Raw genomic sequence first — 25,867 nt, 5'->3', positions numbered from 1 at the left:
GGGGACACCAAATATATTTTAAGAAGATAAAATACTGCTGTATCTCAGAATAACCGATTTACTGAAGGATGTGTGATATTGAAAGTTGAAGTGTGTCTATGAGTGTGAAGTGAGACTGTCAGTTTGCATTTCTTAGTGCAGAAAGTATTGATCTGATGTGTAGAGATCTTTCCTATTCTGCTTAATTCACAAGGCTTCTGGAAGCTTCTCTGTGTGAAAGAAGCAAGCAGAAGGTTCATGATGTTTGGGTTATCCCTTCAGAGAAGCTGAGTACAGCTGGCTTAAACTGGTTCTGTGATTTCTTTCAGTCAAGGTCATGCTGACTATAAAAGTAAGGCCAGGAGGAGCCTGGGTTTCACTTTCTCTTTCTATCTCTTTTGCTTGTGGTGTGGTGTTCTGTACATAGTATGCTTAGTGTTAAGGTTTAGACTTGTTATAAGTTACTGTAAGTTTAAGTCTGCTGCAACTGGGTTTCTTATGGACAGTGCCAATCCTGAATGTATTGGATTTGTGACCATTATGCTCATTTGCCTTCAGTAGCAGTAAAGCTCCACTGGATGAAATATTTATTGCCTCTGGTCTATTTTTTGGGAATCCTGCAATGTGTGTAAGTTTTTACTCTGCTAACTATAAGTTGGAATTCTACTCTGGGTCAATATTGAGTAGAAATTCATGACAGAGACTTCTGGCTCCCAGCTCAATTATTAACTCTCTATGTGGCCTGAAGTAAGATATTTAGTCTTCAGTCCCCCTCTGCAAAATATGTGTTGTTATTGGCCTACCTACCAGGGTTATTGTAAAGATTATTGAGAAAATATATGAAGGACTTTAAAGTGCTATAATAATCACAAACTGTTTGTTTTAAAACTACTGATAAGTATAGAAAGCCGCTATGAGAAATTGATTGAAGGGTGAGGCAGAAACCCATACAGTGGTACCTCGGGTTACATACGCTTCAGGTTAGAGACTCCGCTAACCCAGAAATAGTGCCTCGGGTTAAGAACTTTGCTTCAGGATGAGAACAGAAATCGTGCACCAGTGGCGCAGCAGCAGCAGGAGGTCCCATTAGCTAAAGAGGTGCTTCAGGTTAAGAACCATTTCAGGTTAAGTACAGACCTCCGGAACGAATTAAGTACTTAACCTGAGGTACCACTGTATTATACTTTCAGAAATGCTAGTGTGTTGAAACAAATCAACACTCATTTCCTGCCCCAAATTTCCTGCAGCATCAGCAGCAGGGGGAAGCATTGTACATTAAATTCATGACATCAGGTTTATTGGGAAGCCGAGCAGCCATATGTATTCTGCATCCTCAGGAGCTAACTAAGGCAAAGCACTGTCTCTGTTGCCAAGTAGATTTATTGGTCACAACTTGTTCCTGGAAAGTGTGCATTTTAAGATAATGGCAACTGTCCAGCTCTAGATTCTCATGGCTTTAAAGTCAGAGGCGCATGCTGCCACTGCTAATTTGTACAGTAGTTAAGATTGTGACCCATTTTCAAAGCTATTGGCAATTCTTAAGATGGTGCAAATGAGTAACTTGGCAATGGGGTAATTGATTGCATGTTTGAATTATAGATAGAAACTGTTTTCCCTCTGAAACATGACATTTGTGTTCGTTCTAATATTGATTTGTGAGTTTGAATCACGGATGCCACCAGGGGTCAGTCTTCCAATGGCTTTTAAAAATCCTGTTCTAAGCATGCTTCCTGGGAACTTGCTAGTTAATTTTAGTTTTCTGGCACATTTTTCCCCCAACACCTGCTACTGTAAGTCAGAACATAGAAAGGGGCTTGAATGTCAGCTCTGAGGTTAGAAATCACACTGATATACATTGGCATATATATCTGCATACCAGCTGTTGGATGTCAATTTCCTTTTTAATTTTTCTTCCTTGTGGAGAGTCTGTCAGCTTTTCAAAGGGTTAAATTAATTTATATGTTTCACAGTACAGTACTGCTGGTGTGTAAAGATGATGAAATTGTATAGAGAGAGCTAAATAACAATCAAAAGAGCCTTTCAGTACAGAATGCTAAAGCAACATGCAAGGGCAAAACAGAATACTAATAATGGCATATTATCGTTGCCCTGAGTAGTTTCTGTCATATTAATGTTGTAACCTAAAGCAGTTGGCTCTTTTAATCTGTGTTTCTAAGATTTGAAATAGAAAATCATCCCCCCCAAGTATTTTTAGATTCACAGTAGGCTGGATACCACAATGTTTTGTTTTATATACAGTGGTACCTCAGGTTAAGTACTTAATTCATTTCAGAGGTCCGTTCTTAACCTGAAACTGTTCTTAACCTGAAGCACCACTTTAGCTAATGGGGCCTCCTGCTGCTGCCGCACTGTCGGAGCACGATTTCTGTTCTCATCCTGAAGCAAAGTACTTAACCCAAGGTAATATTTCTGGGTTAGCGGAGTCTGTAACCTGAAGCGTATGTAACCTGAAGTGTATGTAACCTGAGGTACCACTGTAAAAATATTTTTTCCTCTCACTTTTTTATTTACAGCTCAGATAAACACTTTTATATAAAAAAAGTCCAATAGTCGATTCAATGTGGCAAAATGTATGTCTTATTAGGCTTTCAATGAAGGAAAATCGTAATTTCCAGGGCTGTCTACCCAACAAGACTTTGATCCCCACCTGAGCATCTCCAAGTTATCTCCACAGACTGTGTTTCCCTCAGTCATTGATGTTTTCTCTGTACTTAATTTTGTGTGCCCAAGCAAAAACCAAGGCTTGAGTTACCTGTCACCCAGATACATTTCTCTCTCTGAATTCAAATCTTCATTAAAATTCTTCTTGTTGGATAAAGGACCATACAAACCCTCGACCACACCTACCTTTGTTGCACTCCATGCTTTGTAACCATAGAATATTTAGCTGAATAGTTGAAGAAAGGGAGTCGGGAATTAGCAATAGTTTCCTGGGACTGCTTCAGTAGCTGAACTGTGCCAAAAGCAACATAACCTCAGACACAATAATGGGAGGACAGCTTGGCAGGAAGGACTAGGTAATATTATGGTTGAGCTGAGATGTAAAGTAATACAATATTTTAAGGCCTTCTGTTTTCCTCAGATTCTTGTCTGAAGGAGGAATCTGCCAAAATAAGTCTTAGAACAGGAAAGAGGGAAGAGATAGTTGAAGTGTTGATTCTGTTAGAGGAGGCACATCGACTGCTGTGCAAGAGATGGTGTAGGCCAGAAAATGAGGGTTAGAGAGAGGAGAAAGTGTGTTTGTATCCAACAGCTCTCCCACCCACCTCAAACTAACCATTGAGTCTTTTTTTAAAATTAAAAACAACAACCAAAGAATAGCTGCCATATTTTCAGGACAAAGGTATGCTGGTCCTTAAAAGTGAGGCTGTTATAGATACTGCTCTGTGCACTGTTGGTACCAGTCATTCTTTAACCCCAGAATCCATTTTGAAGCCCATTTCTTTGTATTTTTCTACCGCGTATTCGTATGGTGGTAGTGCTGTTGTTGCAACTCACCTTAGATCAGACTTTGAGTGGTAGCTGGTCCTGGCCAACCAGTTGAAAAGTGATATAATGTGTGTGTGTATTACACATGTATTGGTTGATGAAATGAAAAACGACCTGTTGGCTTCCTATCCTCTCTCCCTCCCTGCCATTTCTCTGTCAGAACTGGTGATGGATCAAGTTCCATTAATTAGCTCCTCACAAATAGAAGTTCAATGCTACTTGAAAAAGAAAGAAAAAGAAAATGCAGTTCCTGATGTCTTTGTGTGAAAAGTCAAAAAATAAAAAAGCATAACACTAGCAGGGAGAGGCAGGTCCTTCTACAAATCCCCCCCAGCTTAGGGCACCCCCACACATCTAGTACTGCTTTGTCCTCCTATGTCATGGAGCCTCCAGTCAGAAGTACTTGCCTACGCTTATGGACGTGTTTGGGTGAAAGTTCCATTTATAAATGTATTTATGTAATGAATGAATGAATGAATGAATGTATTTATGCACTTTTCACAATGGTAGAAAACAGAGAGACTGGGGGGGGGTAATCTGGTGTTTTTGAGCCCAAAACAAAAGGTCTCCTCTTGCAAGAGGAAGCAAAATGGTTTTAATATGGAGATGTGGAAAAGCGCTTTTGTTTGTGCAAGGCAGCCATCCTGCTGCAGTCTTTGAGCCCCATTCGAAAGGTAGCAGAGGGTTGGTGCACCCTCTTGTTGGATGACCAGACTTTTGATCTTCTCTGAATCCAAAGCATTTAGAATTGAATGCAATCTGGATGTATGAGGGGAGGGGAACCTTAATCATACTACTTGCTTCAGGAGTACAATGGTAAGAACAAGCAGATTGGTTTGGGTGTCTCTTGGATACAATTTATTATTGTGATTTTTCAAATGGGAGATAAGGACTTGGATTCTTCCTTCCCTATCTTAAGGCCTGTTCAAGAGCAAAGAGGCCCCCTACCCCTTTCAGCGCTCCCCCCAAAAATAATAACGATTGAGAATTTTTCACAAGTCCCCTCTTGTAAGGTTGGATCCAGCAGAGGCTTCTGTAAATTACTATGGAGAAGAGATAATTTTACTGATTTCTTCCTGTGCTACTGCTCTTGTGTATCTATTTGCTGAATATTTATTTTCAATGTGGGATAGCCTTTCGAGTAGCTTCCAGTGTACAAAAATAAGTTAGAATGTAAACTGACTATGTCTCTTTCTATAGCTTAACTTCAAATGACTTAGCATCACAATATAACTTTGCCATTCTTCAGCTGTTAATCACTGTAACATAGACCAGTTAGAGCTATATTAATGCTTTGAGTTTTATTTGGATTCCTAATTCAAAGCATGTGCTCAGTTTTTCTGACGCCATATGCATCAGTCATTGACATTAGTCACCGCTTAAAGATAGGCATGTGAGTTGGGACATGAAAATTGACACTTCCTCATCATAGAATCGCCGAGAACTGCGGGCTTAACAATAACCTATACTTCCTGTGCATGCTGACCTTCGTAGAAATTGGAAGAAGGCTACAGAAGATTAAATTCAAAACTACATGGAATTCTCATTTTTTAAAAAGCCAACTTTTCCTGTCAAATTAACTTTTTCTCTGAAAGTCACCATTTTGTCATTAGCTCAATCAAGCGATTGCTGCAAAGGCACTACAGTGGATTAGGCACAACTGCTTTAGCTGCTATGGTTCATAATTACGGGGGGGGGGTTGGTATGGGTCACCATATTGGTACAGGAAATAGCAAATTTTATCACTGAAAAGTTTCTCTTAATGCAGTGTCAAAATGACAACATATCGTAGATATGAATTATGTTCCAGAAACTCTGTTTTGCTGGAGATAGCAAGAAGTACAGGAGATGAAACACATTACTTCTGTTCATTGTCATGTTGAATATATAATTTTAGAGTTTATATAGTTTTGTTTTTCATTGTAAACTGCATTATTTCAATAGGAAAGCAGAGTTTAAATGTTAACTCAAAATTTTAATCTACTTAAACTTGTACACCACAATTTTGTGTGCGTGTGTACTTATATGTGTGCTCTCTGTGTATAAATAAAACACAATAAATAAATAAATAAATAAATAAATAAATAAATAAATAATATAGTGAACTAAAACACAACTACCTAGGTGATTGAAAAACTAACCTGCATTGAAATAACATCAAGTTATGGTCATAGGTACTGGACTTCTTCTCCTGCCTCCCAACTATTTTTTTTTCTGCTTAAGTGTTTTAGCTTCAGATGATTTTCTATTTGGGTTTAGAAATAACATGTAACTTTCTGCTTGCGACCTGATCACCCTGTATATGGGCTCTCTTGCAGGATACATATGTTGCAATTGAGATGTTTTCCTGAAGCCAAACCAAGTTTCCTACTGTCTCTTAAGCGGCTATACTAATTTTGCAGCTCTCCCTGGCATCTTCCCAACTTCTGTTGCTGGAACGTTAATGAACATTCCATGACATCAGAACAGTGCAGCCAGTAGTGAAGAGGGAAAGTGTGCAGGCAAGGTTAGATGAAAAGGGGGGAAGTGACAATAATAAGAAAGCTGCATCTGTTTGTGCTTATCTGTTGCAAGATCCAAATTTAGTTGCAACTAGGAAGCAGTAATGTTGGGTCTTAATAAGGCTAAACTAAACAAATGAGTGCAAGAAAGCTTTTTTGTTTGTTTTAGATCTTGACTTCCTTCCTGAATGTGATGACAAGTGAAATATTTATCTAAGTGCTAATCGCACAGTAACGTTCCATTAAGTTCCAAAGTTCTGACACATTGGGAAAGAAATAGGAACGCGTTATTTTGCTGTCGCTAACCTATGGCCAACTTTAAACTTACTTTCGACTCCAAGCCTAATTCACATGCCTACTTCTTTTCTAACACAACACATATTGCTGTGTCACACTTTGTTTTGTATTTTTAGTTCTGTGTGTTTTAAAAAGCTGGTTGTGCTAAGGTAGGAAGGCGTGTGGGGTTCATGCATACCTTGGGGCCTCTGTATGACCCACAGTTTGCCCTCCTTATTCCATTGCCTTTCCCCATTGAAATTAGGCTTTTAAAATGGTTTCTAATAATAACAAAAGAATATAAGCCTAATTGCAGCACGGGGGTTCATTTTTGGAGAGGAAGGTACTGCTGGGGAGGGAAGGGTTGATCTTGTCCTCCCCTTGCCCTGTGTTCCCTCCCTAGTGCCAACAGTGTCCGCTTTTGCAATTGAAAAAAACACATTTTATTGTCTCTGAGGGAAGCTTTCTTCAAGCCCTAATTGTTGAGACTGGCACTGAGGCAATCCTGCTGAAGACTGTAGCTGGGAAAGTGAGAGTTATTCTTCCTTCCCAATTACATTCTCCTCAGAAGATCACACACATGCTGTGGGAGTTTGGTTTTGAAAAATCCAAACGCTGCTTTTCAGCTCTTATTGCTGGTAAGGGGAAGTGTACGAGACCATCTCCACTTTTGGTGTGTAGTCATTGAAGGGTTGGCCAAGGGATAAGGTGGCGCTTGATCCAAAAGAGGTTTCCTGCTGTTGTTGTAAGGTATTGAAGGATGAGTGGGAAGGGAAAGAAGGTCAAAGTTTAGAAAGCCACAAAAGGGACTGATTGCAAACCAGGGAATCTCTTCTTTAAAAAATCTCTCAAAGGAAGGGTCAGAGAATGAGCGGCCCTGTAGGTTCTACTGGACTCCAACTCATCATTGGCCATGGTGGCTGATGGGAGCAGAGCCCAGAATCCCCATCCTTGTACCTCACTGAGTTGATAAAAAGACATGATTTTGCAGCAGTCCTAGTTTAAATTTTGCCTTCTTTGTGCTTTTCACCAGTACAAAAGTACCATGGCACTGATATGTGGTTTGAGACTCAATGGGTTGCTGGAGGACTTCAGTAACGCAAAATCTAAGACTAATTTTGTACAATTCCACCCACAGCCACACACCGTGTGCCCCATCCCATGTTGTTCAAAAGGATCAGACTTCAGGGAGGCTTTTTCAGGGGCTTTTGTGGGGAGTGGAAGTGTGCGTAAGTTTAACTCCTCTTAGGAGACAAGCTCATGTTTCTCCATAGTGATAGCTAGTTGACATCTCAGAGTAGTGGATACGTCTATATACTAATTAATACATCAGCATACCAGCATGTGCACCTGCGTTTTTCAGAAGGATTTCCTGTTAGAATAGCCTTTGTAAATCTAGAGGAATTGGCGTGAGCAATTATACAATGAAATAGTGCTTTGTGTTATGTTTCTCTTACCACTCTTTCGTTTTTTAAAAAGTTATATCCAATTCCCCAAACAGCTTTTCAAACTCGTGTTCAAAAAAGCTGGTCAGAAACCTTCTGTAGACATAAACCCTCCCAAAAGAACTTTGATGTGTGGATTTATCATATGTTATACACATGTTTTACCACTTGGATTGCATCCCAGATCTGTTAATTAGTTATTAGATTAAGTTATATAATATTCCCTTTCTCTTTTCCCTTTTTTTGGTTATGAACTTCTGTGTTTCTATGACATAACCAATTGGAATTAACTTGCCCTCCTTTTCCTAAAAGATGAAGAATATGAGTAAATGTTTCTCTGATTTTGTTCACACTCTGTGAAGGATGGAGAAAGAAAATGCTAATTATTACACCTTGTTCTATTTTGTTTTCACTTACGGTACTTAGTTTTCAGCAAGTGGATTAAGCTTTATTTTCCAAGGATTACGTTACTGTGACTGATCCTTACTGAGACTTTTTACATGTACATAGCATGATAAGAAAGCTTTCCAAGTGTGTAATCAAGTCTTCCTTCTATGCTATATGAATTTCAGCTTTTAATCAGCTATAACAATTCAATAGCATGGTTTCTCTGAGGGTTGCTGTAGTGCAATGATAGGAAACCTATAGCGCTCCAGATGTTGTTGGACTTCAGTTCCCATCAACCCCAGCCAGCGTTGGGAGTTGTAGACCAGCAACATCTGGAGGACCAAAGGTTCCTCATTCTTGCCATAGGATGTGTGACAGGTCAAACAGCAGAGGGAATAGATAAAAATATACAAGAACATTGGACAAATTTGTCCATGAATTGGACAAATTCCTGGCGGCTAAGGCTGCTAATCACAATGGCTTTATGCATTTATGGGGGACAAGAGTGGGAAAGGGACTTGATGCAGCTTTGGTCTGATTTCAACAGGACTCATGTTACGGCTACAGAAAGATAGTGGGTTCCTAATTTGATTTTGATTTTTCCCAGTCTGCCCTTTCAGAGAGCCCCAGCACTTCTCTTCAGTCCAGGAGGTGGCAGGCAGTGGGCGACATGAGCTTTCAGCATAGTCTGGAAAGCTGGGGAATGGCCTGGCATAGTGCCCAGAATGATGCTGTGCCCAAAGAGGAAGCTGGCTGTTGAGAACAGGTGGGCTGGGAACTGTGATCTGGCTGGCCATTTTAATTGTGATAGAGGCTGCCAAGAAGAGAGACAGAAGCGTTTTGTTCAAGGGCACTTTTTGAAGAAGATGGCATTTTTTGAAGAGTGTGCAGATAGCGGAGTGGTTTCTGTACGTTTCATATTTATTCAATTGCTATAATGCATTCATCCAATGATCACCGGACGGTTTACAATATAAAAACACAAAAAATACATACCATAATAACAAACAAAAACAATTCCCCCCAGTTTAAAAGGCCATGGATTGTTTAATTAGCCAAAGGCCTGGGGAGAAGGGTTTTGGCATGTTTTGGTCCAGGCACCTAAAGAAAATGCTTTCTTGAGAATGTCCTGGTTTTTTTGTTTGCTTCTGGATGCTCCTACCTGAAGCATGATGGTTGTTGTTGTTTAGTCGCTTAGTCGTGTCCGACTCTTCGTGAGCCCATGGACCAGAGCTCACCAGACACTCCTGTCTTCCACTGCCTCCCGCAGTTTGGTCAAACTCATGCTGGTAGCTTCGAGAACACTGTCCAACCATGATGGTAGAAGCAGGGGTGGCTAACCAGGCTCTCTCCAGCTTATGGAAGCCACCTCTGTCTTAAAGGGGAAAGGAAAAGGAAGGGAGAATTGTAATGGTTGAGAAAAACAATCAGCCAAATAAAATATACGACCCCAAATTAGATGTGTTTCAAAGGAAGCTCTCAGTGTTTGAGAAATAAGGTGCATAATTGATTTTTTTTAACACACACAAACACAACAAGAAATCTCTCTCAATACATTGCATTTTACATTATATTTATACTTCGTCTGGATCTGTTTTGTTGCTTTTATGCCCGTTTGTAAGGACAACAGGTGTGGTATGTTTTCTATTCCACTATCAGTTTACTTTCCTTTTTCTTCAGGAATGCCTGCTGAGAATAAAGTAGCTTGTAATTTGGAACGAAAGTTTTTTGTAACCAATGGGGGCACGGAGCCAGAGCCACTGTGGGCGTTCCTAGACTGCCTTGTCGAAAGCCAGCTGTTTGTGAGAGTGACGGGGCAAAAAGCATGGTGCAAAGGGCACACTTGGTGTTGTGTTTGAGCAAGGACTGGGGCTCTCTTGGCGGTCCACCACTTTTTCACGTGATTGACAGTGCTGCTGTTTGGAGGGATGGTGGCAGGGATTATGCGCGCCGTGTGCACAAGCTTCATCTGAAGTAAACATATTGGAAGTTTAAAATAGCATCTCTTCAGCTGAATGATGGGGACTGTGAGGGCATAAAGGGCTGAGGAGACCTTGTGACTAAGAGAGAGCCCCATTTTTATGACGTGAGAGTGTATCTTTGTGGCAATTAATGTGAACAATTAGAAAGTAACGTAATATACTCTTTAGGTACAACTGAATTAGAACTAAAGTGAGTGGGTAAACTGAGGAACTTCGTTTTCTACATCTGTGAGGTAAATTTTAAAGGATCAGTTGGTTAGCCTTACAAAATTGGTTTGCAGACCAATAGGTATATTCATGGTGATGGAGGTAATAGGTAATTTGGAACATTAAAAAGAGAGCATATTTGTTTCTCTATCCTCCAGTATTTTGGAATATATCAACTGAAGTAGAAGACACTAATGGGATAACTCTGTAATCATTGGACGGGGGCATTAGCTTGATCAAATCGTAAATTAGAGAACATTTGTGAACGTTTTTTCAGAAGCTGAATGTACAATGTGGCTTCTGCGGCCTCCAGTTGAGTGCAGGAAGCTCCTGCAGCCAATCGGGAGCCGCGCCTTCGTTTTCGAACCATTTCGGGAGTCAAACAGACTCCCGGAATGGATTAAGTTTGAGAACCAAGGTACCGCTGTACTTAGGCTGAAAAAGTTGTAAGTCAGGGTAGGGAGAAACACCCTTGTATCTAAGGTTTGATACAATCTTCTATTGCGGTTTTATTCTTCAGTAGCTTCAGGCTTTGTGCATTAAAGCTAAAGCCTGTGGCTGCTTCCCTGCTAAAGTGTAAATAATTTCACTCTTTGATTGACTTAGGAAATCCAGCAACGCCTAAAGACAAGGCAGTCTAGAAGGACTGTGGTTTCTTAAATAAGTACGTTGAAACATATAAGAGAGCCAGTATTTCAGGCTGTTATGCTCTGGACTTCATGTAAATGAGTTGGGCGGCAGGTGTATCAAGCAGCTGTGCATTCCTGGAGCTTTCATTGTGCTGGTGTCTCCTCTCTCAAGCTGCCCTAAACAGTGTGTGTGTGTGTGTGTGTAGAAAAAAGTGTTCTGCAATGAAGTGCACTTGTCACTATGCCTTTGGATAAACTAGTTATTGTATGCCAGACATTACATTTGTCATTGAAATATTCGCTACCTACTATCTGTGGTTTGAACTGTGCCATAAGGTTGGCATAATTTTGCCATGCATCTATTTAACTTTATTTTCCTAGCTCATTTTTGTAAGCCTCTTATGGATTTTCAGGGGCCACAGAAGTCTGCAGAGCCGAGGTGGGTGGGAATTGGTGGGGAAAAACCTCATTTCCTTCTCCCCATCCAGTGGTTGTGTCCTGTGAAACACTACTTGGTGGGAAGTCTGGATCCAACCCTTTGTCTTTCATCAACATTAGCTGGCACTATAATGAAAATCCACAAGGTGTTTTAATGAAAGGTTTCTCTCTCTCTTTATAAGATAAAGACACGGATATCACTGTAAAGGATAATACCGAAGAATTCAGCCTGCGGGATACATTAAGCATGGGATCAACAGATTCATTTGTTTCAGCTGCTGAGGTATGTTGGAAGTAGTGTTTGCTGTTTTTTTGCTTAGCCATCATACCACTTCTGAATTCTGCTAAACAGGAATGACTTTCTCTTAGAGTAGAATATCTGTGAAAAATGCATACAAATGCACTGCAGTCTGCAGACTGATTGTAGCCTTCTGATACTTAAAAAAAAGGTAGATAGACAGGTAAAAGATTCATGAAGTCATCACACCATAATAAAATGTTTACAGATACACAGGTTCCATCCTTTTCCCTATACTCTTTCCATGTAGGAGCTTGTAGTGTCTGAAGTGAGAATAAAAGTGATATTCTCATGAATTCACCAGAAAGGCAATATGATCATACTCTGGTGAGCACTGCTTTAATAACTTCTTGCCAAGAAGTATGACACTTTTTGGAGGCCCTGGGCCACCATGCTTCTGGAATCTGTAGTCCCCAACTGATTGATTGAAAGCTCAGCATCCACTCCTTTCATTTTTAGCCTGAGACAGCTATGTGTTGGATATCATCTGCCACTTATTCAACACATAACAGTAGTATTGGAGCATGGTTCGTATGCCTGATGGTGAAGGAGGGCTGAGTTGGGGGATAATGTTACTTTTTGTCTGCTTGTAAGGAGCACATCCAGCCTAGATCTCAGATAGCTTCCCTTCATAGCAGGAATCCTGGAGTGAGAGTTGGATTTTGAAGTGCTGTTGTGCAAATATAGCCTGGCCAGTCACTTAAAGGATCTTAAATGGGAGTAGTTACACAATGCAACGGGCAGCGTTCTAATCTTCCTGCATCAGAAACAATGGTACACTTTTACCTTAATTGGGATGCATGTTGAGAGGTTTAGCGGAAATAGCTTCAATTAACCTCATAGATAAAGGAGTGTTATCTTGGAGTCGCAAATGCTTTGATGTTTAGATCACAATCCTTAACCTCATTACTGGGAAGTAACTTCAGTTCATTTTAGCGAGAATTCCAGGGGAACATGCTTAGGATTTCAGCCAAAGTTTGTGTTACTGAAATAAGGCCCCATTCCATGTATCAGTGGATATATTCTGCTCCAGAGTGAACAGGTTTTGGATCGCTGCAGCCTTCCTTTCGAAACACTGGGCTTTAATTTGCACTTCTGAATACACCACCGCAAGAAGGCTTGTGGCCTTATGGAATGTGTGTGCCATTCAGTCAAGGTGCCACTCTCCCACAAGCACATTCCATCCGTGTGAGAAAACTTCTAGCTAGATTTCTGTTAGCCAGGCACCAGCATTCTCATATGGCCATGTGCAGTAGGACAAATGGTGGTGAGTAGGGCTGGGCAATATCTGGCTTTCAGCATCGCGATATGTCACTAGCTAAAAATCATGACATCTCTATATATATATCTGCAGCAGCGGAGGGCCTTGCTGGGCCTCCCCGCTGTGGCAGAGGGTCCTGCTGTACCTCCCCACAGCGGCAAAGGGTGGGCCATGCTTCCCCGAAGCAGTAGAGGGCTTTGCTGCACTTCCCTGTGGCAGCAGAGGGTTATTCTCTGTGCAAGGTGTTTTCTTCTCTTGGGCAAACGTATAAAACGGTGCCCAAGTTTGCTTGTTTTCTTCTTCCCTCATCTTTTCATCATTGGCCTTACATAAGCCGCTCTGGGAGTGGCTAAAAGTGCTTTCTGCAAATGAAAGCATTGCTTGCAGCCTGCCACTTGAAAATACATGGCTCCTGCAACACCATGAACTTTCATTTAATGTGAAGCTCATAATGCCTGTTAAAACGTTCTAGAAATAAATTGTGGCAGTGCTGCTGGTGGTGATTACACCCAGTAGCAGAAACCAAATACAGTGGTACCTCGGGTTACATACGCTTCGGGTTACATACGCTTCAGGTTACAGACTCTGCTAACCCAGAAATATTACCTTGGGTTAAGAACTTTGCTTCAGAATGAGAACAGAAATCGTGCTGCAGCAGCGTGGCAGCAGCAGGAGGCCCCATTAGCTAAAGTGGTGCTTCAGGTTAAGAACAGTTTCAGGTTAAGAACAGACCTCCAGAACGAATTAAGTACTTAACCCGAGGTACCACTGTAGAAGATTTTGAGTTTAAGGGAACTGATTTCTGTTGTTGGTAACAAAAACTAATATTGGTGTCTGTAGGCTGTATGAAATGTAAGTTTGAGAAGACTACATATACCAGTAATGCAAAGTTCCTGTAGAAATCGCTGAAGTGGTTTTGAAGGGCCCTTTCCCTGTTGACTGACTACTTTCCTTGATGACACTGGTTTTGGCTTTGCTTGCTGCATCTTAAACTTAATTCTCTTATGGGTGTTTCTGCAACAGCACATGACTGAGCTGCACTATGGACCTATGGGTTGTGGGGAGGGGGTTGCATAGTCCCTGCCATCATGAAACATGCTGCTGTACGAGTTTTCTTTTCAGTTTTTAGCTGCCCTCCCTTAAAATGCTTTCGAATCCTATTACTCTGTTTGCAATCCCTCCCTTGGTAAAATATAATTAGAAGGTGGCTTGTAAATTATCTCTCCCCTTCCTTGCATGTCTTGGCTTTTCTGGAATGTGCCACAAAAGCAGTTGGGCACTCACAAGCATTCAGCTGTTGTTGCAAAGTGCTACTCCGACGCAACAGCTACTAAAGACTGTTTTAATACTATATGATTACAAAGTCTCTTTCCCATGCTTTGCATATTAAGAATGTCCGTTTTAAATGGAAGATGCATTAAAAGTTCTTGCCTTATGGAAGGCAAACTGTTAGTTGGGCTAGCGTTCAAGTGACAAGCTATGTGATGTAGCCCTCAGCTCTGGCTTGCCTTGCATGGATGCCGGCTATCCATTTCTGCTCCTCAGGGACATGATTCAGCAGCAGGCCCTTGTCCCAGTGTGTCACTGTGGCTTTTCTTTGCAAGCTGCAGCCCTGGATATTTATCTTTTAACTAATGTCGAAAGAGATGGATCTTGCATAGAAATACCACAAAGGGCATTTAGCTCTTGATATTTGTGGAAGTGTTTCAGGATGTTAGCCAACTGATCTTGAGAAGGTCTCCCTCTTCTAGCTTGCAGAACACAAAGAGAGCCGAAACTCTTATAATCTGGATTCGCTATGCCATTGCCCATTATACGAAGAAGCTATGCACCTGGCAGAAGAGGGCAAGATTTATTCACGAGTCTTACGGTACTAAATGCTTTGTCTGCTTTCCCTAATATTACTTGCACATTTTCTAAAAGCTAAGCAGTGCTTTGTATGCTATCTTTTTTATATTGGCTTGAATTAAAGAGCAAGTCAACCATTAAGTTTCAAGTGCCTTTTTGTTGTTGTCTCTGTAAATAGGACTGATACGTTGGAGTGTCTGGGGGACAGCGACTTTCTTGCTAAGCTCCATTGTATCCGCCAAGCTTTTCAGGTAAATGTTCAATCAGCTCCTTAAGGCTGACCTCCATACCACATAGGCACAAAACTCCTGTGGCAGTAGGTTTTCTAACAGATCAGCCAAACCGCCCAATCATCAAGGGTAATTGTGATTTGTTATATTGGGTTGTATTCAATATAGCTTCTTAGTCACATACTATTTAAGTTCTATGTATATAAATCGGGAGGACGCCAGCAACAGAGGCCTTGTTTCCTACCAGTGTATTTCACAATTGATAGCTAATTCTTTCTGCCATTAGCATCTTCTCTATCTGTCTCTGTCTGTATCCTCGAAACCTTTCAAAGTAAGTTTGCTTGGAAAATGGACTATTTTCAGGGAGAACTGGTTGGCAGCAGTGCTATTTTTCTAGAAAAGGAACTCACCATGAGCATCTCCCTTGTTCTCTTACAATGGCAACTGAGTTCTGCAATTGACACAAGATAATATCACCAAGGCAACTATCAGTAAACCAACACTAAACGTCCATAAAAATGGCAAAAGTAGTTGCTTTCTTAAATAGGTTTTATCTTAAACAATAGCAAACACAGTAAATGAAGAATCCACTTCTAATATACCAGTGGTTCAGTGCTCATTTCATCGCTAAAGGGCTTAGTCATCGAGCTTTGTAGTAAATAATATACAAGAGAAGACAGTATGTCAACGAGTTAAAGCAGGGATATATCTGTCCCCATCTGCATGTTTCCATCGGGAGGAGCATAAAAAGAGGACAATGTCCTTCGGTTTGTTCCAGCTGAAAAAAAGCCCTGGTTGGGAGAATTAAAAGAAATGTTGTAAGCCACCCAGAGTGGCTGGGGTAACCCAGTCAGATTGGCGGGGTACAAAATTTTATTATTTATTAAGACAGGTAAGAATGTAAGTGATCTCAGATGGGTAATACCTAGTGATCCATTACAGGTAATCTTTTCCAACGCCGCAAATAGAATATTTCTTGCTGAAAGTGGAAGAAAAATCTTGTGCGCGCTAATCATGAGAGCTAGAAAGGTAAACACTTTTGTTTAATTAATTTGTATGGTGGATTTAATTTTCAAGAAAGCTTTATGGTCACAGGCTATAATCCTAATGCCACTTGCCTGAGAATAAACCCCATTGAATTTGATAGGACTTACTTCTCAGTAGACATGATTATTTCCCCGTAGTTGCCCCCTCTCACTGTGAGGTAAGCAGCAAGTATTCATATTTGGCAGACCTGATTCTGAAAGGTGGTACGTTCTGTAATTGTTTGCAGCTGTGGATTTTGATTGCCCAAACAAGAATGTCCTTACAAACACATTCAAGTCAATATATATGCTAAGGTGCAGTCCAGCATCTGCATTGATCTCAGTTTCAGTGACAGCGCTGTATAAACATTCCAGTTGTGCTGACAGAGCTGCTCCAGTTGAAATGAATCACAGAGGAGTTCCATGTGTTCTTCAGAGCATTGGACTGAAGCCAGTCTTTCTAGATTACTCAGGCACTAAATGGAAGCGATTATTATCTCTAATTAAGAACTAAAGAAACATGTATAATTTGTCTCCTGCTTGTTGGTTGTTTCACCCACAGAACCCAAAGAAATTTGAGGAAGTATTTGATGAAATGATCTCTTTCTTAGAGCAGTCTGATCATTGGGCTAATACTGAAATGGAGCTTGCTGCTTGGGGAGTAAGTATATGTTATAAAAAATTAGTTCAATAGTTTGTAAATGTTATCTCTCCCTGGTTAGACAATTGCAATTCCCTTATTGTTCTTTATTTTGTCTCTATTTCAGGGTGTCAATTTTATTACTTTAGTCTGTCTGCTTAGACAGTTTATTAAACAATTTCACTAAAATCTGTTGTTTTCCCCCCAGAGTGTCATTTAGGCTATTATTATAGACCTGGAAGTTGTATAAATGAGGTCAGTAACTTTATAAATATTCCGATGCTCTGCAGGTGAAACATCTAAATTTCTATGATGTTGTTCTGGACTTCGTATTAATGGATTCCTTTGAAGATTTAGAGAATCCACCTATGTCTATACAAAATGTGGTCAATAACAATTGGCTGAATTCCTCTTTCAAAGAAACTGTAAGTGGTTTTGTTTGGTTCCATGCTTTCATATGGGGGTTGCGGAATATTGGACAGGTAACTTAATGATTGCATTCCTCTGAGCGATATTTAAATTTAAAGGAAATTACATTATGGTTGGATAATCTGTTTCAGATTCCTTTTACTCATTAAGCAGTTTTGATTCATACCTGCAAGAACCTTAATTGGCTTTCTGCAGACTACTAATCTGCATAAAATTTAGCCATGAAACTCGCATATTTTGGATCAAGTCATAGTCTTAGTACTTTGTATAATAAAAGGAAATGTCTGCAAGAGTGAAAATATATTAATCTTTTTTATCCACATATCTAAGCCATTAAAAATACATATGGCAAATTCTATCCCAGGCATCCCCAAACTCGGCCCTCCAGCTGTTTTGGGACTACAACTCCTATCATCCCTAGCTAACAGGACCAGTGGTCAGGGATGATGGGAGTTGTAGTCCCAAGACAGCTGGAAGGCCGAGTTTGGGGGTGCCTGCTCTATCCAATTTGCCCACCTGGGCCTTCATGTCACAGAGAGATCTGTTCAGTAGTTGTTGAAAGTTACTTTCTCAAAAGAAATGGTTACACTCCATGATTGGTGACTAACAACAAGACTTGTGCAAGCATACATGCATTCATAGACACTGGTTTTGCTTGGATTCAGCTGACACAGACACCCATCAAGAAGTGCAAAGCAGTGAAGTTTGAAGAATAACTACTACCTCATTTCACAGTCTGAACTGATTTAATGAATGAAGAATGGCACCTTAAACTACACAGATGAAGCATGTCATTTTAAGAAATTGCATTGCACTGATCGCATATGTTGGAATCCGAAGTCTAATTAGGTCACCCTTGCATTTGTTTCACCCAGGGTGATTGCAGTTGGACCACCTATGGAATAGGCTATCTTACATGGTCTTTTCTTGGAATGAGGACCCCTGTAGTTCACCAGTATGTGTAAAATTTGCAACACAACAGTGCATTCTAAGGATTTGTTTATAGTTAAGACATACCGGTAATTAACTTGTGTGAAGTGATCTTGAATATGCAGCCTTCTTAAGAACCTAAAGAACTACCTTGTGGGATCACACTAAGATCCATTAAGTCCAGCCTTCTTTGGAATAATTCCACATTACTGAGAGTGCAGAAACTTTGTTAGAAATGCTGCTTTTTAAGCTCTCAGACACCACTTCCTTCAAGTCATCATGCCACTCCTTGCTGAGTGCCATTGCTGAGTATTGCTGACTTTCACATTTTATAAAACAACAACAACCCAGGACATCTATGTAAGTATCAGCGTGGTGTAGGAGATCCAGTATGGTGTAGTGGTTAAGAGCAGTAGACTCGTAATCTGGTGAACCGGGTTTGCTTCCCCGCTCCTCCACATTCAGCTGCTGGGTGACCTTGGGCTAGTCACACTTCTCTGAAGTCTCTCAGCCCCACTCACCTCACAGAGTTTTTGTTGTGGGGGAGGAAGGGAAAGGAGATTGTTAGCTGCTTTGAGACTCCTTAGGGTAGTGATAAAGCAGGATATCAAATCCTCTTCTTCTTAGGATGGTATAGCGATTCTCAAATATTTGGTACCATATTTTTGGTATGGCACAAAATTTCTATAAAATAATTATATAAAATTTCTACAAAATTGTGCTGCACTGTTAGATCTCAGGCTCACCTGCTGTGATAAATTGGGTGGTCCCAAAGCACCAGTTTTGAGAGTCCCATGGACTGCAAGAAGATCAAACCTATCCATTCTTAAGGAAATCAGCCCTGAGTACCCACTGGAAAGAGAGATCCTGAAGCTGAGGCTCCAATACTTTGGCTACCTCATGAGAAGAGAAGACTCCCTGGAAAAGACCCCGATGTTGGGAAAGATTGAGGACACAAGGAGAAGGGGACGGCAGAGGACGAGATGGTTAGACAGTGTTCTCGAAGCTACCAGCATGAGTTTGACCAAACTGCGGGAGGCAGTGGAGGACAGAAGTGCCTGGCATGCTCTGGTCCATGGAGTCACGAAGAGTCGGACACGACTAAACGACTAAACAACAAAGCACCCCATGCCTAGGAAAACAACCATTAATAGTGCAAACTGCACACAATTTCTAGGGATTGGCCATGTGAGGAGCAAACATTGGTAGCATCAAGTCATTGCGTGGGGGGGGGAATCCCCCTGGGCGCAAACTTGCATCCCGGAATCTCATATGATACCTCCAGCCGAAAACCTTGTACTTCTGGACACACCTACCACAAAAGAAAATGGTTCTCGCTCACTTGGCATATTTCTTCCTGCGCTCAGCAGAAAATCTGTTATTTATGTGATGCATTTTTACTGGTGTCATGTGCCAGCAGTGGACCTGTTTCAACATGGATTAATGGGTTCTGGCTGCTATTGTATGCATAGGTATGTCCCAATATCTGAGAGAAGTGCTGCTGGCTTCCCCCCCCCCCCAGAGTTGCTATGGTGAATAATATTTAATATTCTGCTAACAGAATCCTTCAACTATTGCCTTGGTGTAAAACTTACTTGATCCTTCAAGATGGTAGCTGGAGATCAATTTTGTCAGTTCACTAGGATTACAGATTGGAACTTCTCATCTTGAGTGGTTGATGCTCTAGGTCTATGATGAACCCGATGAGACCAGATACTTCTGCAGCCTAAGATAGACAAGTCTGTGGAATTTGCTCCCATGAAAGGTGATGATAGCCATCAACCTGGATGGCTTTGAAAGAGGAATAGGCAGATTTGTGGAGGATAAAATGCTGAAAATGATGTTTACACATGGGAATCCCTGTTGAGAAAGTTATACATGATTATCTTCAATCAATGACAACTTTAAGCACAGAGTTAAAGTTGCAAAACCCATTAACTTCAATAGGACTTGAGGGTGCCCAGCTCTCATTGGACTCATTGGAAATGGAAGGAATAAAACTATCTATCTATCTATTATTAAAATTTGTATACCATCCTATACCCCTGTCCTATAAAAAAACAAACCAGATAATAAAAACAATAACAACCCAATAACCCTCCCTCCCCAATGCATTTTAAAAGGGCATCGGTTTTATTCTTGTCTTGATATCTTGTTTTGTTTCCCCCTCCTGTTGGATATATAATTAGATAGACACACAGAGACAGACTTTTTCTCAATGGAATTCTGTCAGCATTTTGCCTCCCAGTACCGAAGTAGCATTGCATTCCATTCAAATTCTGTTATGCCCTATGGGAGACAAAAGTTTTTGCCATCTGTATATTGTATTATTCCAATCCTTATTAGGACAAAACTGCTTAGCTGTGTCAAAAACTATTTGAAGTATGTTTTTTTTTCTTAAGTGAGTGTGTTGGGTTTTTTTTAACAGTGTGGTCAAAACAAAAGTATGTAGTTTGTTCTTTGTTTTTATGGTTACAAATACTTCTGGCTTTAAAACATCTTTTGGCATTTAAATGCGCTGGGGATTTTGGCTTGCATTTAAGCTCTAATAGTATTAAAATATGAAAAGCAGAAAGGATTTATTTACAGCCATATAACATAATACAAAAGCTATAGATTTCAGAAGGCAATGGCGAAAAAGTCGCTTCGCCAAGTTGGCAAGAAGAACTGTTACATAGCTGGGTGCCTGCTATTGGAGCAGTTAAAACTGACTGAACGTATGCACATTTCTGAGTTTAGCAGACCAAGAAGAAAAGCCTTATTAGCAAACTTATGTACAAAATAGTAAGTAATCTAACTTTAGAAAACAAAGTTCCTAAGCTGAAAGAGAGAGAGAGAGATTGATTTGGTCTAGCGCTGTATAAAGCACCGAAGTACTGCTTCTTTTTTAGTATACTGAAACATTCCATGGAGTTTGGAAACTAGCATAAGAACAGTTGTACTATGTCAGCTGAGCTGCCCTTTGAACCCTGCTTCCTGCCTTTTACAAGTAGCCAGATCAAGATGCTGCAGAAACTATAGTACAGCTCTCTTTGCTGAGAGACAATTTAAAAGAAGTCATACACACACACATGAAAATATAGCCATATTCATTCATGCTATGGTCGGAGAAAAGAAATATGGCGTAATGATAATGTCCTGATTGCATTTGGACTTCTCCTGATCCTACTGATTTCACGTGACTGTCCACCCTGATTCAGAAACTTCCTGCGACTGGAAGCTGTTTTGCATGCACCAAGAATGACTTTTCAAGCAAAGTCATATTAACAATTGTGTGAGGAGGTGCAGCCCACTCTTGTCCCATGTCTCTGCTAAGGTTCCCACTTTCATTCTTTGTGTGTATAGGTTTTTTTTTATTGTGTGTGAAATCGTGCACCTCATTAAAAAGGTATAAGTCTTTCTGTGACTGACATGGACATATGTCTTTTACTTTCTCTTTTCCCCTTGGTTGTGGTCCTACCTTTCCTTGATTATCACACTTTCCCTGCTAATAATAATGCAGGTGCACCATTGACCTCTTTTCTCCTATAAACCAGCCTAATTTATTTTAACGTAAGTTAAGCCTGTCTACTTGACAATCAACAACCCAATAGTAATTTAAAAAGCTTAAACTTAAAATAATACAACTTCAAAATTAGGAAAATTACCAGCTGGTTTTATGTAACAGATATTTCTAAATTGGTAAGTAAAGTAGGGTGGAATTGAACACTGAATGAATGTCAGCTTGCACAAAGGTCCTGCATCATCTTCTATTCCCCCTGCCCCATGGCAATCCATCCACCCCAAGAATATGTTCCAGAGGTTTCCCCAATCCCACCAGAGCAGATTCTGAGAGAGTGCAGGTGGGGAGGAGAGGAGAGTGAAGTCTCATTGTGCAAGTGGAAGTTTGCTCTGCTTGGGCACAGAGTGTTGGGTACAACCCTTACTTCTCTTCTTCTTCTGACTTAGGCTGTGGCTTCAAGCTGCTGGTCAGTTCTAAAACAAAAAAAGCAACAAATGAAGGTAAGCAGGTTTTCCTTTTTTAAATACTTTTGTAGATATGGGTGGTATTCTTCTTTGGCGATCACTTGTAGCCAAGTAAGATTGTCTTCCATGAACACAGTCTTAACAGTGACTGTGGAGGCCAATTCTGGATCCACACGTCCTTCCACAGTGGGGACATAGGTTTCTGGGTGGGAGTTGATCATGGTGAGGGTTTGCCAAGCATGCTTTCCTCTTACCACGTTTCTTTCATCTTGAGTTTGAGTGTCTTCAAAGTCCATGACACCTTTGGTAAAGGCTGTTCTCCAATTGGAGTGCTCGCAGGCCAGGGTTTCCCAGTTGTTGGTGTTTATACTATATTTTTTTAGATTCACCTTGAGAGAGTCTTTAAACCAGCATTACGCTTTCCATTTTTAAGTTCGGAATAGAGTAGTTGCTTTGAAAGACGATAATCAGGCATCCAAACAGGCTCCAGAAATAGGAGGATGTTTGCCATTTTGACATCTAATGGTGAATATCCAATTAAATATAACTTTAATTCCCTATTAACCAGTAAAAGAACAGCTATTCACTCCTCCCCAAAAAACTGTAATGCATAAAAATTACAATGGATCACATGGTTATGGATTGTCCATGTTAACGTAGCTGGAGAAGGTCCTACGTTCTGTTAATGTCCAGAAGTTTATATATGCATAATGTGGCAAGGGTGCCTAGATATTAGAAATATTTGTACACCTATGAAGAAATCAAAAGTGAAAGCTGGTATGACTTTAGTTCACAGTGTAAATTGGTTTATTTAGAAACTTATTAAAAAATAGTGTGGACAAGCGGTGAGTTGGGGGGTGGGTTGTGGTTCCTCCAGATTTCATTGGATTCCCAACTGCTAGCCAGGAATGGTTGGGAGTTATAGTTCCAGCAACATCTGAAGGGCGCTAGATTCTCTGCCCCTGGGAAACTTGGCCCTGGTGAATCACTTGCTGAGCAATAAAAGTGAAGCCTCCCCCCTCCTTTAGTGTCTTCCTTTGACATAACAGCTATTCATACGTGGAAGCAGGAAGTGATTTACCTTTTCTGCGCTGATTACATCTCCAGGTTCCTGATGGCTTCTTTGCACACTTCTATGCTATTTGTGAACACATCAGCCCTGTTCTGGCATGGGGCTTCCTTGGCCCCAGGAATTCTCTGTATGAATTATGCAACTTCTTCAAGGTATGCTGCTTCATTGTACCAGGAGAGCTCGTTGCCACTAATTTGATACTATTACCGATTTTTTTAAAAAAACACAAAACCAGGGCAAAACGAGAAAGAAATACTTCTGTAATTAATCTCAGAGCCTGATAATGATCACAAATAAGTGAATTTGCTTTGTGTTTGTTTTTACCAGGACCAGGTTCTCTATTTCCTGAAAGACATTTTTGACTTTGAAAAGGTGCGGTACTCCACTATAGATAACCTAGCGGAAGACCTTATGCAGTTGCTGATTCGACACACTGATCTTCTCTTGGCTAACCTCGGAGCCGACTCGCTAAGGCATTCCAGTGGCCTTGTTAGTGGATGCGGGGACACAGCAGCCAGTGGCATTTTGGAAGCTAAAGCACAATAGTTTCCTCCTTTTCGTTCTTAATGTGAGCACAATTTTTTGCCGTTTTCTCCCTCAAGGAAAGCTGCCATCGCTTCGGCTTTGGTTTTGGTTTCTTTTTCTTCTTTTTAGCAAGTACCTGAAATCTACAATGTTGTTAAATATGGACTCAGGGAAGTTAAAAAAATATATGGAAAGAATTGCTTGTGGAAAAAAGATACTGCATATGTTTGGAGCAGGTAGCTTAACCGTCACTGGATTTATATGTAATATATCCCAACATATATATATTTTTGAAAACGAAGTGAAATGTATTTGTGGAAATACTGTGAATTTCCTCTGATATTGTTTGTGACTGAAAGTGATACAAAGAAACGTGGTATATAGTATACAAGTTTGTCTCGAAGGTTTGCACTGTTGGAATTACCCAGTACAAAGTCTCAAAAGCTCTACCTGACCCTGGCCACACACTTGCCAAGTTATACATTTACTGTTATTTTTACTTAAATGAAGTGCAATATAATGACACTTAGAGTGACAAACGATTTAACTTTGCCTTGAAAATGTATGTTGTGTGTATAAGCTATAGCTCATTATGTAGCGAAATAAATCGGTGCATTCAGCCTTTGGGCAGCAATGCCGTTCTATAAGCTTTTTTTTTTAACAAAAAATAATAATAGAGTACAAAGCTCATATTTTTATGTAAATTACCCTTCACTGATATTTTACATTGGAAATCACAGTCTAGGGAGGCCTTAAACAATGCTCTTAAATAATTTAATAATTGGTTGAATCCCCTTGCACCTTTAGAGAGCTTTTAAAACTTTTTACTAGTTGTGAATAAGCTAGAATCTTGTCTTGTTTGAATGTATCATTTAAAGTATATTTGTGAGGGAGGGGGAATGTTATGTCAAAAACGATAATCATGCAACAGACTTAAATACATGTTACTTCCGTCATTTTAAATTTTGTCTTCGTCTCTTTTGAAAATTCTGGGGTTCAGTTTACGAAGTGACTCTTAGAAAAAGCAAAACTTCACATCTAAGCTTGCATAATACAACCATAAAATGGGATATCAGAATAAAATGATACTACAGTAAAATATTGTGAAGGCCTGGGCATATGAAATGATTCCACCTGCTTCTGGAAAGAGAAGGAAGATTGCACCAGGTGAAGCTCTTGTGGGGGGAGGGGTGTGGATTTTAAACACAGCAGAGAAGACTCTTGGTTATCATCACTGCACCTCATAGGGTGGCAGAACCTGGAGCAGGACCTTTGATGCTGATCTGAATCCTATTTCACTTGCAGGAAAAGGTAATCTGGCCCTAAACTGTTTGGGGCTTTCTAGGTCAAAACCAGCACTTTCTTCAGAAATGGATCGGAAGCCAATTTAACTCTTTCAAAGAACTATTGAGCTTTCACTCCAAGCAGCCAGTCCCCTTACATAACTGCTGCATGATTTGCATTAACTGTACATCCAGCAGTCTTCAAAAGCTATCATCCCACAGTAATCTAAACTGATACAGTGGTACCTTGGTTTACAAACTTAATCAGTTCTGCAAGTCCGTTCTTAAACCGAAACGGTTCTTAAACCGAGGCCCGCTTTCCCTAATGAGGCCTCCTGCCGCTGGTGCCCTTCCACCGTTCGGATTCTGTTCTTAGACCGAGGTAAAGTTCTCAAACTGGGACACTATTTCTGGTTTTGCGGAGTTTGTAAACCAAATCGTTCTTAAACTGGACTGTTCTTAAACCGAGGTACCACTGTATTACCAGTGTATGGATAACTGTGATCAGGCTGTAGAGATATAATATCACCTCCCACCAAACCGTGGGCATGTTCAAAAACAGGTTGAATACCAGTCCCACCAGCCCACGGTACTTCTGCCTTGTCTGGATTCAGTTTTAGATACTGTGATCTATGCCTATGTCTAGAAAACGACACTATTTGTTCAACTTGAAAGTCTGCATACTATTTGTGACATTTTGGACTCGCTTAATAAAACGTATTGCCCTAATGCGGATTTTGCTTTTTGTGATGCTTTTTGTTTTGTGTATCTGGGCTGAATCCGAGGTGCTGGTCTTGCCCTGAAACACCTACAGTTTAGGGGACTCCTCTACAAATCTCCCTGGTTACAAAGATCTCTGGATAAAATCCTTCTCTAGGTGACTTGCTTGCTTGTACTTGTGGCTGGCATTCACTAGAGTTGGTATTGCCAACATGGCTTCCATGGGTGCCCATGTTTCTGGTGTCTGCAGGGTCCCTTCTTCAAATGAAATAAAGACTTGAAAGTA

General features: G+C 40.5%; 1 protein-coding gene across 5 annotated transcripts in view; it reads left to right on the top strand.

Annotated features, from left to right (window-relative positions):
* The window catches only part of MIGA1 (mitoguardin 1), a 37,555-nt gene extending 11,965 nt beyond the window's left edge, over positions 1-25,590 (top strand). For 4 of the 5 annotated variants that reach the window (XM_053392003.1, XM_053391999.1, XM_053392001.1 and 1 more), the window contains 9 exons: positions 11,537-11,637; positions 14,665-14,783; positions 14,940-15,012; positions 15,934-16,020; positions 16,579-16,677; positions 16,947-17,081; positions 21,964-22,017; positions 23,089-23,205; positions 23,381-25,590. In XM_053392003.1, the coding sequence (XP_053247978.1) occupies positions 11,537-11,637; positions 14,665-14,783; positions 14,940-15,012; positions 15,934-16,020; positions 16,579-16,677; positions 16,947-17,081; positions 21,964-22,017; positions 23,089-23,205; positions 23,381-23,599 (1,004 nt within the window). In that variant the 3' untranslated portion in view covers positions 23,600-25,590. The remainder of the gene's footprint in view (positions 1-11,536; positions 11,638-14,664; positions 14,784-14,939; positions 15,013-15,933; positions 16,021-16,578; positions 16,678-16,946; positions 17,082-21,963; positions 22,018-23,088; positions 23,206-23,380) is intronic. The other variant, XM_053392004.1, reaches the window with a different exon arrangement.
* The last annotated feature ends 277 nt before the right edge of the window (positions 25,591-25,867 follow it).

Source organism: Podarcis raffonei, chromosome 6, assembly GCF_027172205.1.
Source record: "Podarcis raffonei isolate rPodRaf1 chromosome 6, rPodRaf1.pri, whole genome shotgun sequence".
Lineage (NCBI taxonomy): Eukaryota > Metazoa > Chordata > Lepidosauria > Squamata > Lacertidae > Podarcis > Podarcis raffonei.
This window is presented reverse-complemented; position numbering and strand designations above follow the sequence as displayed.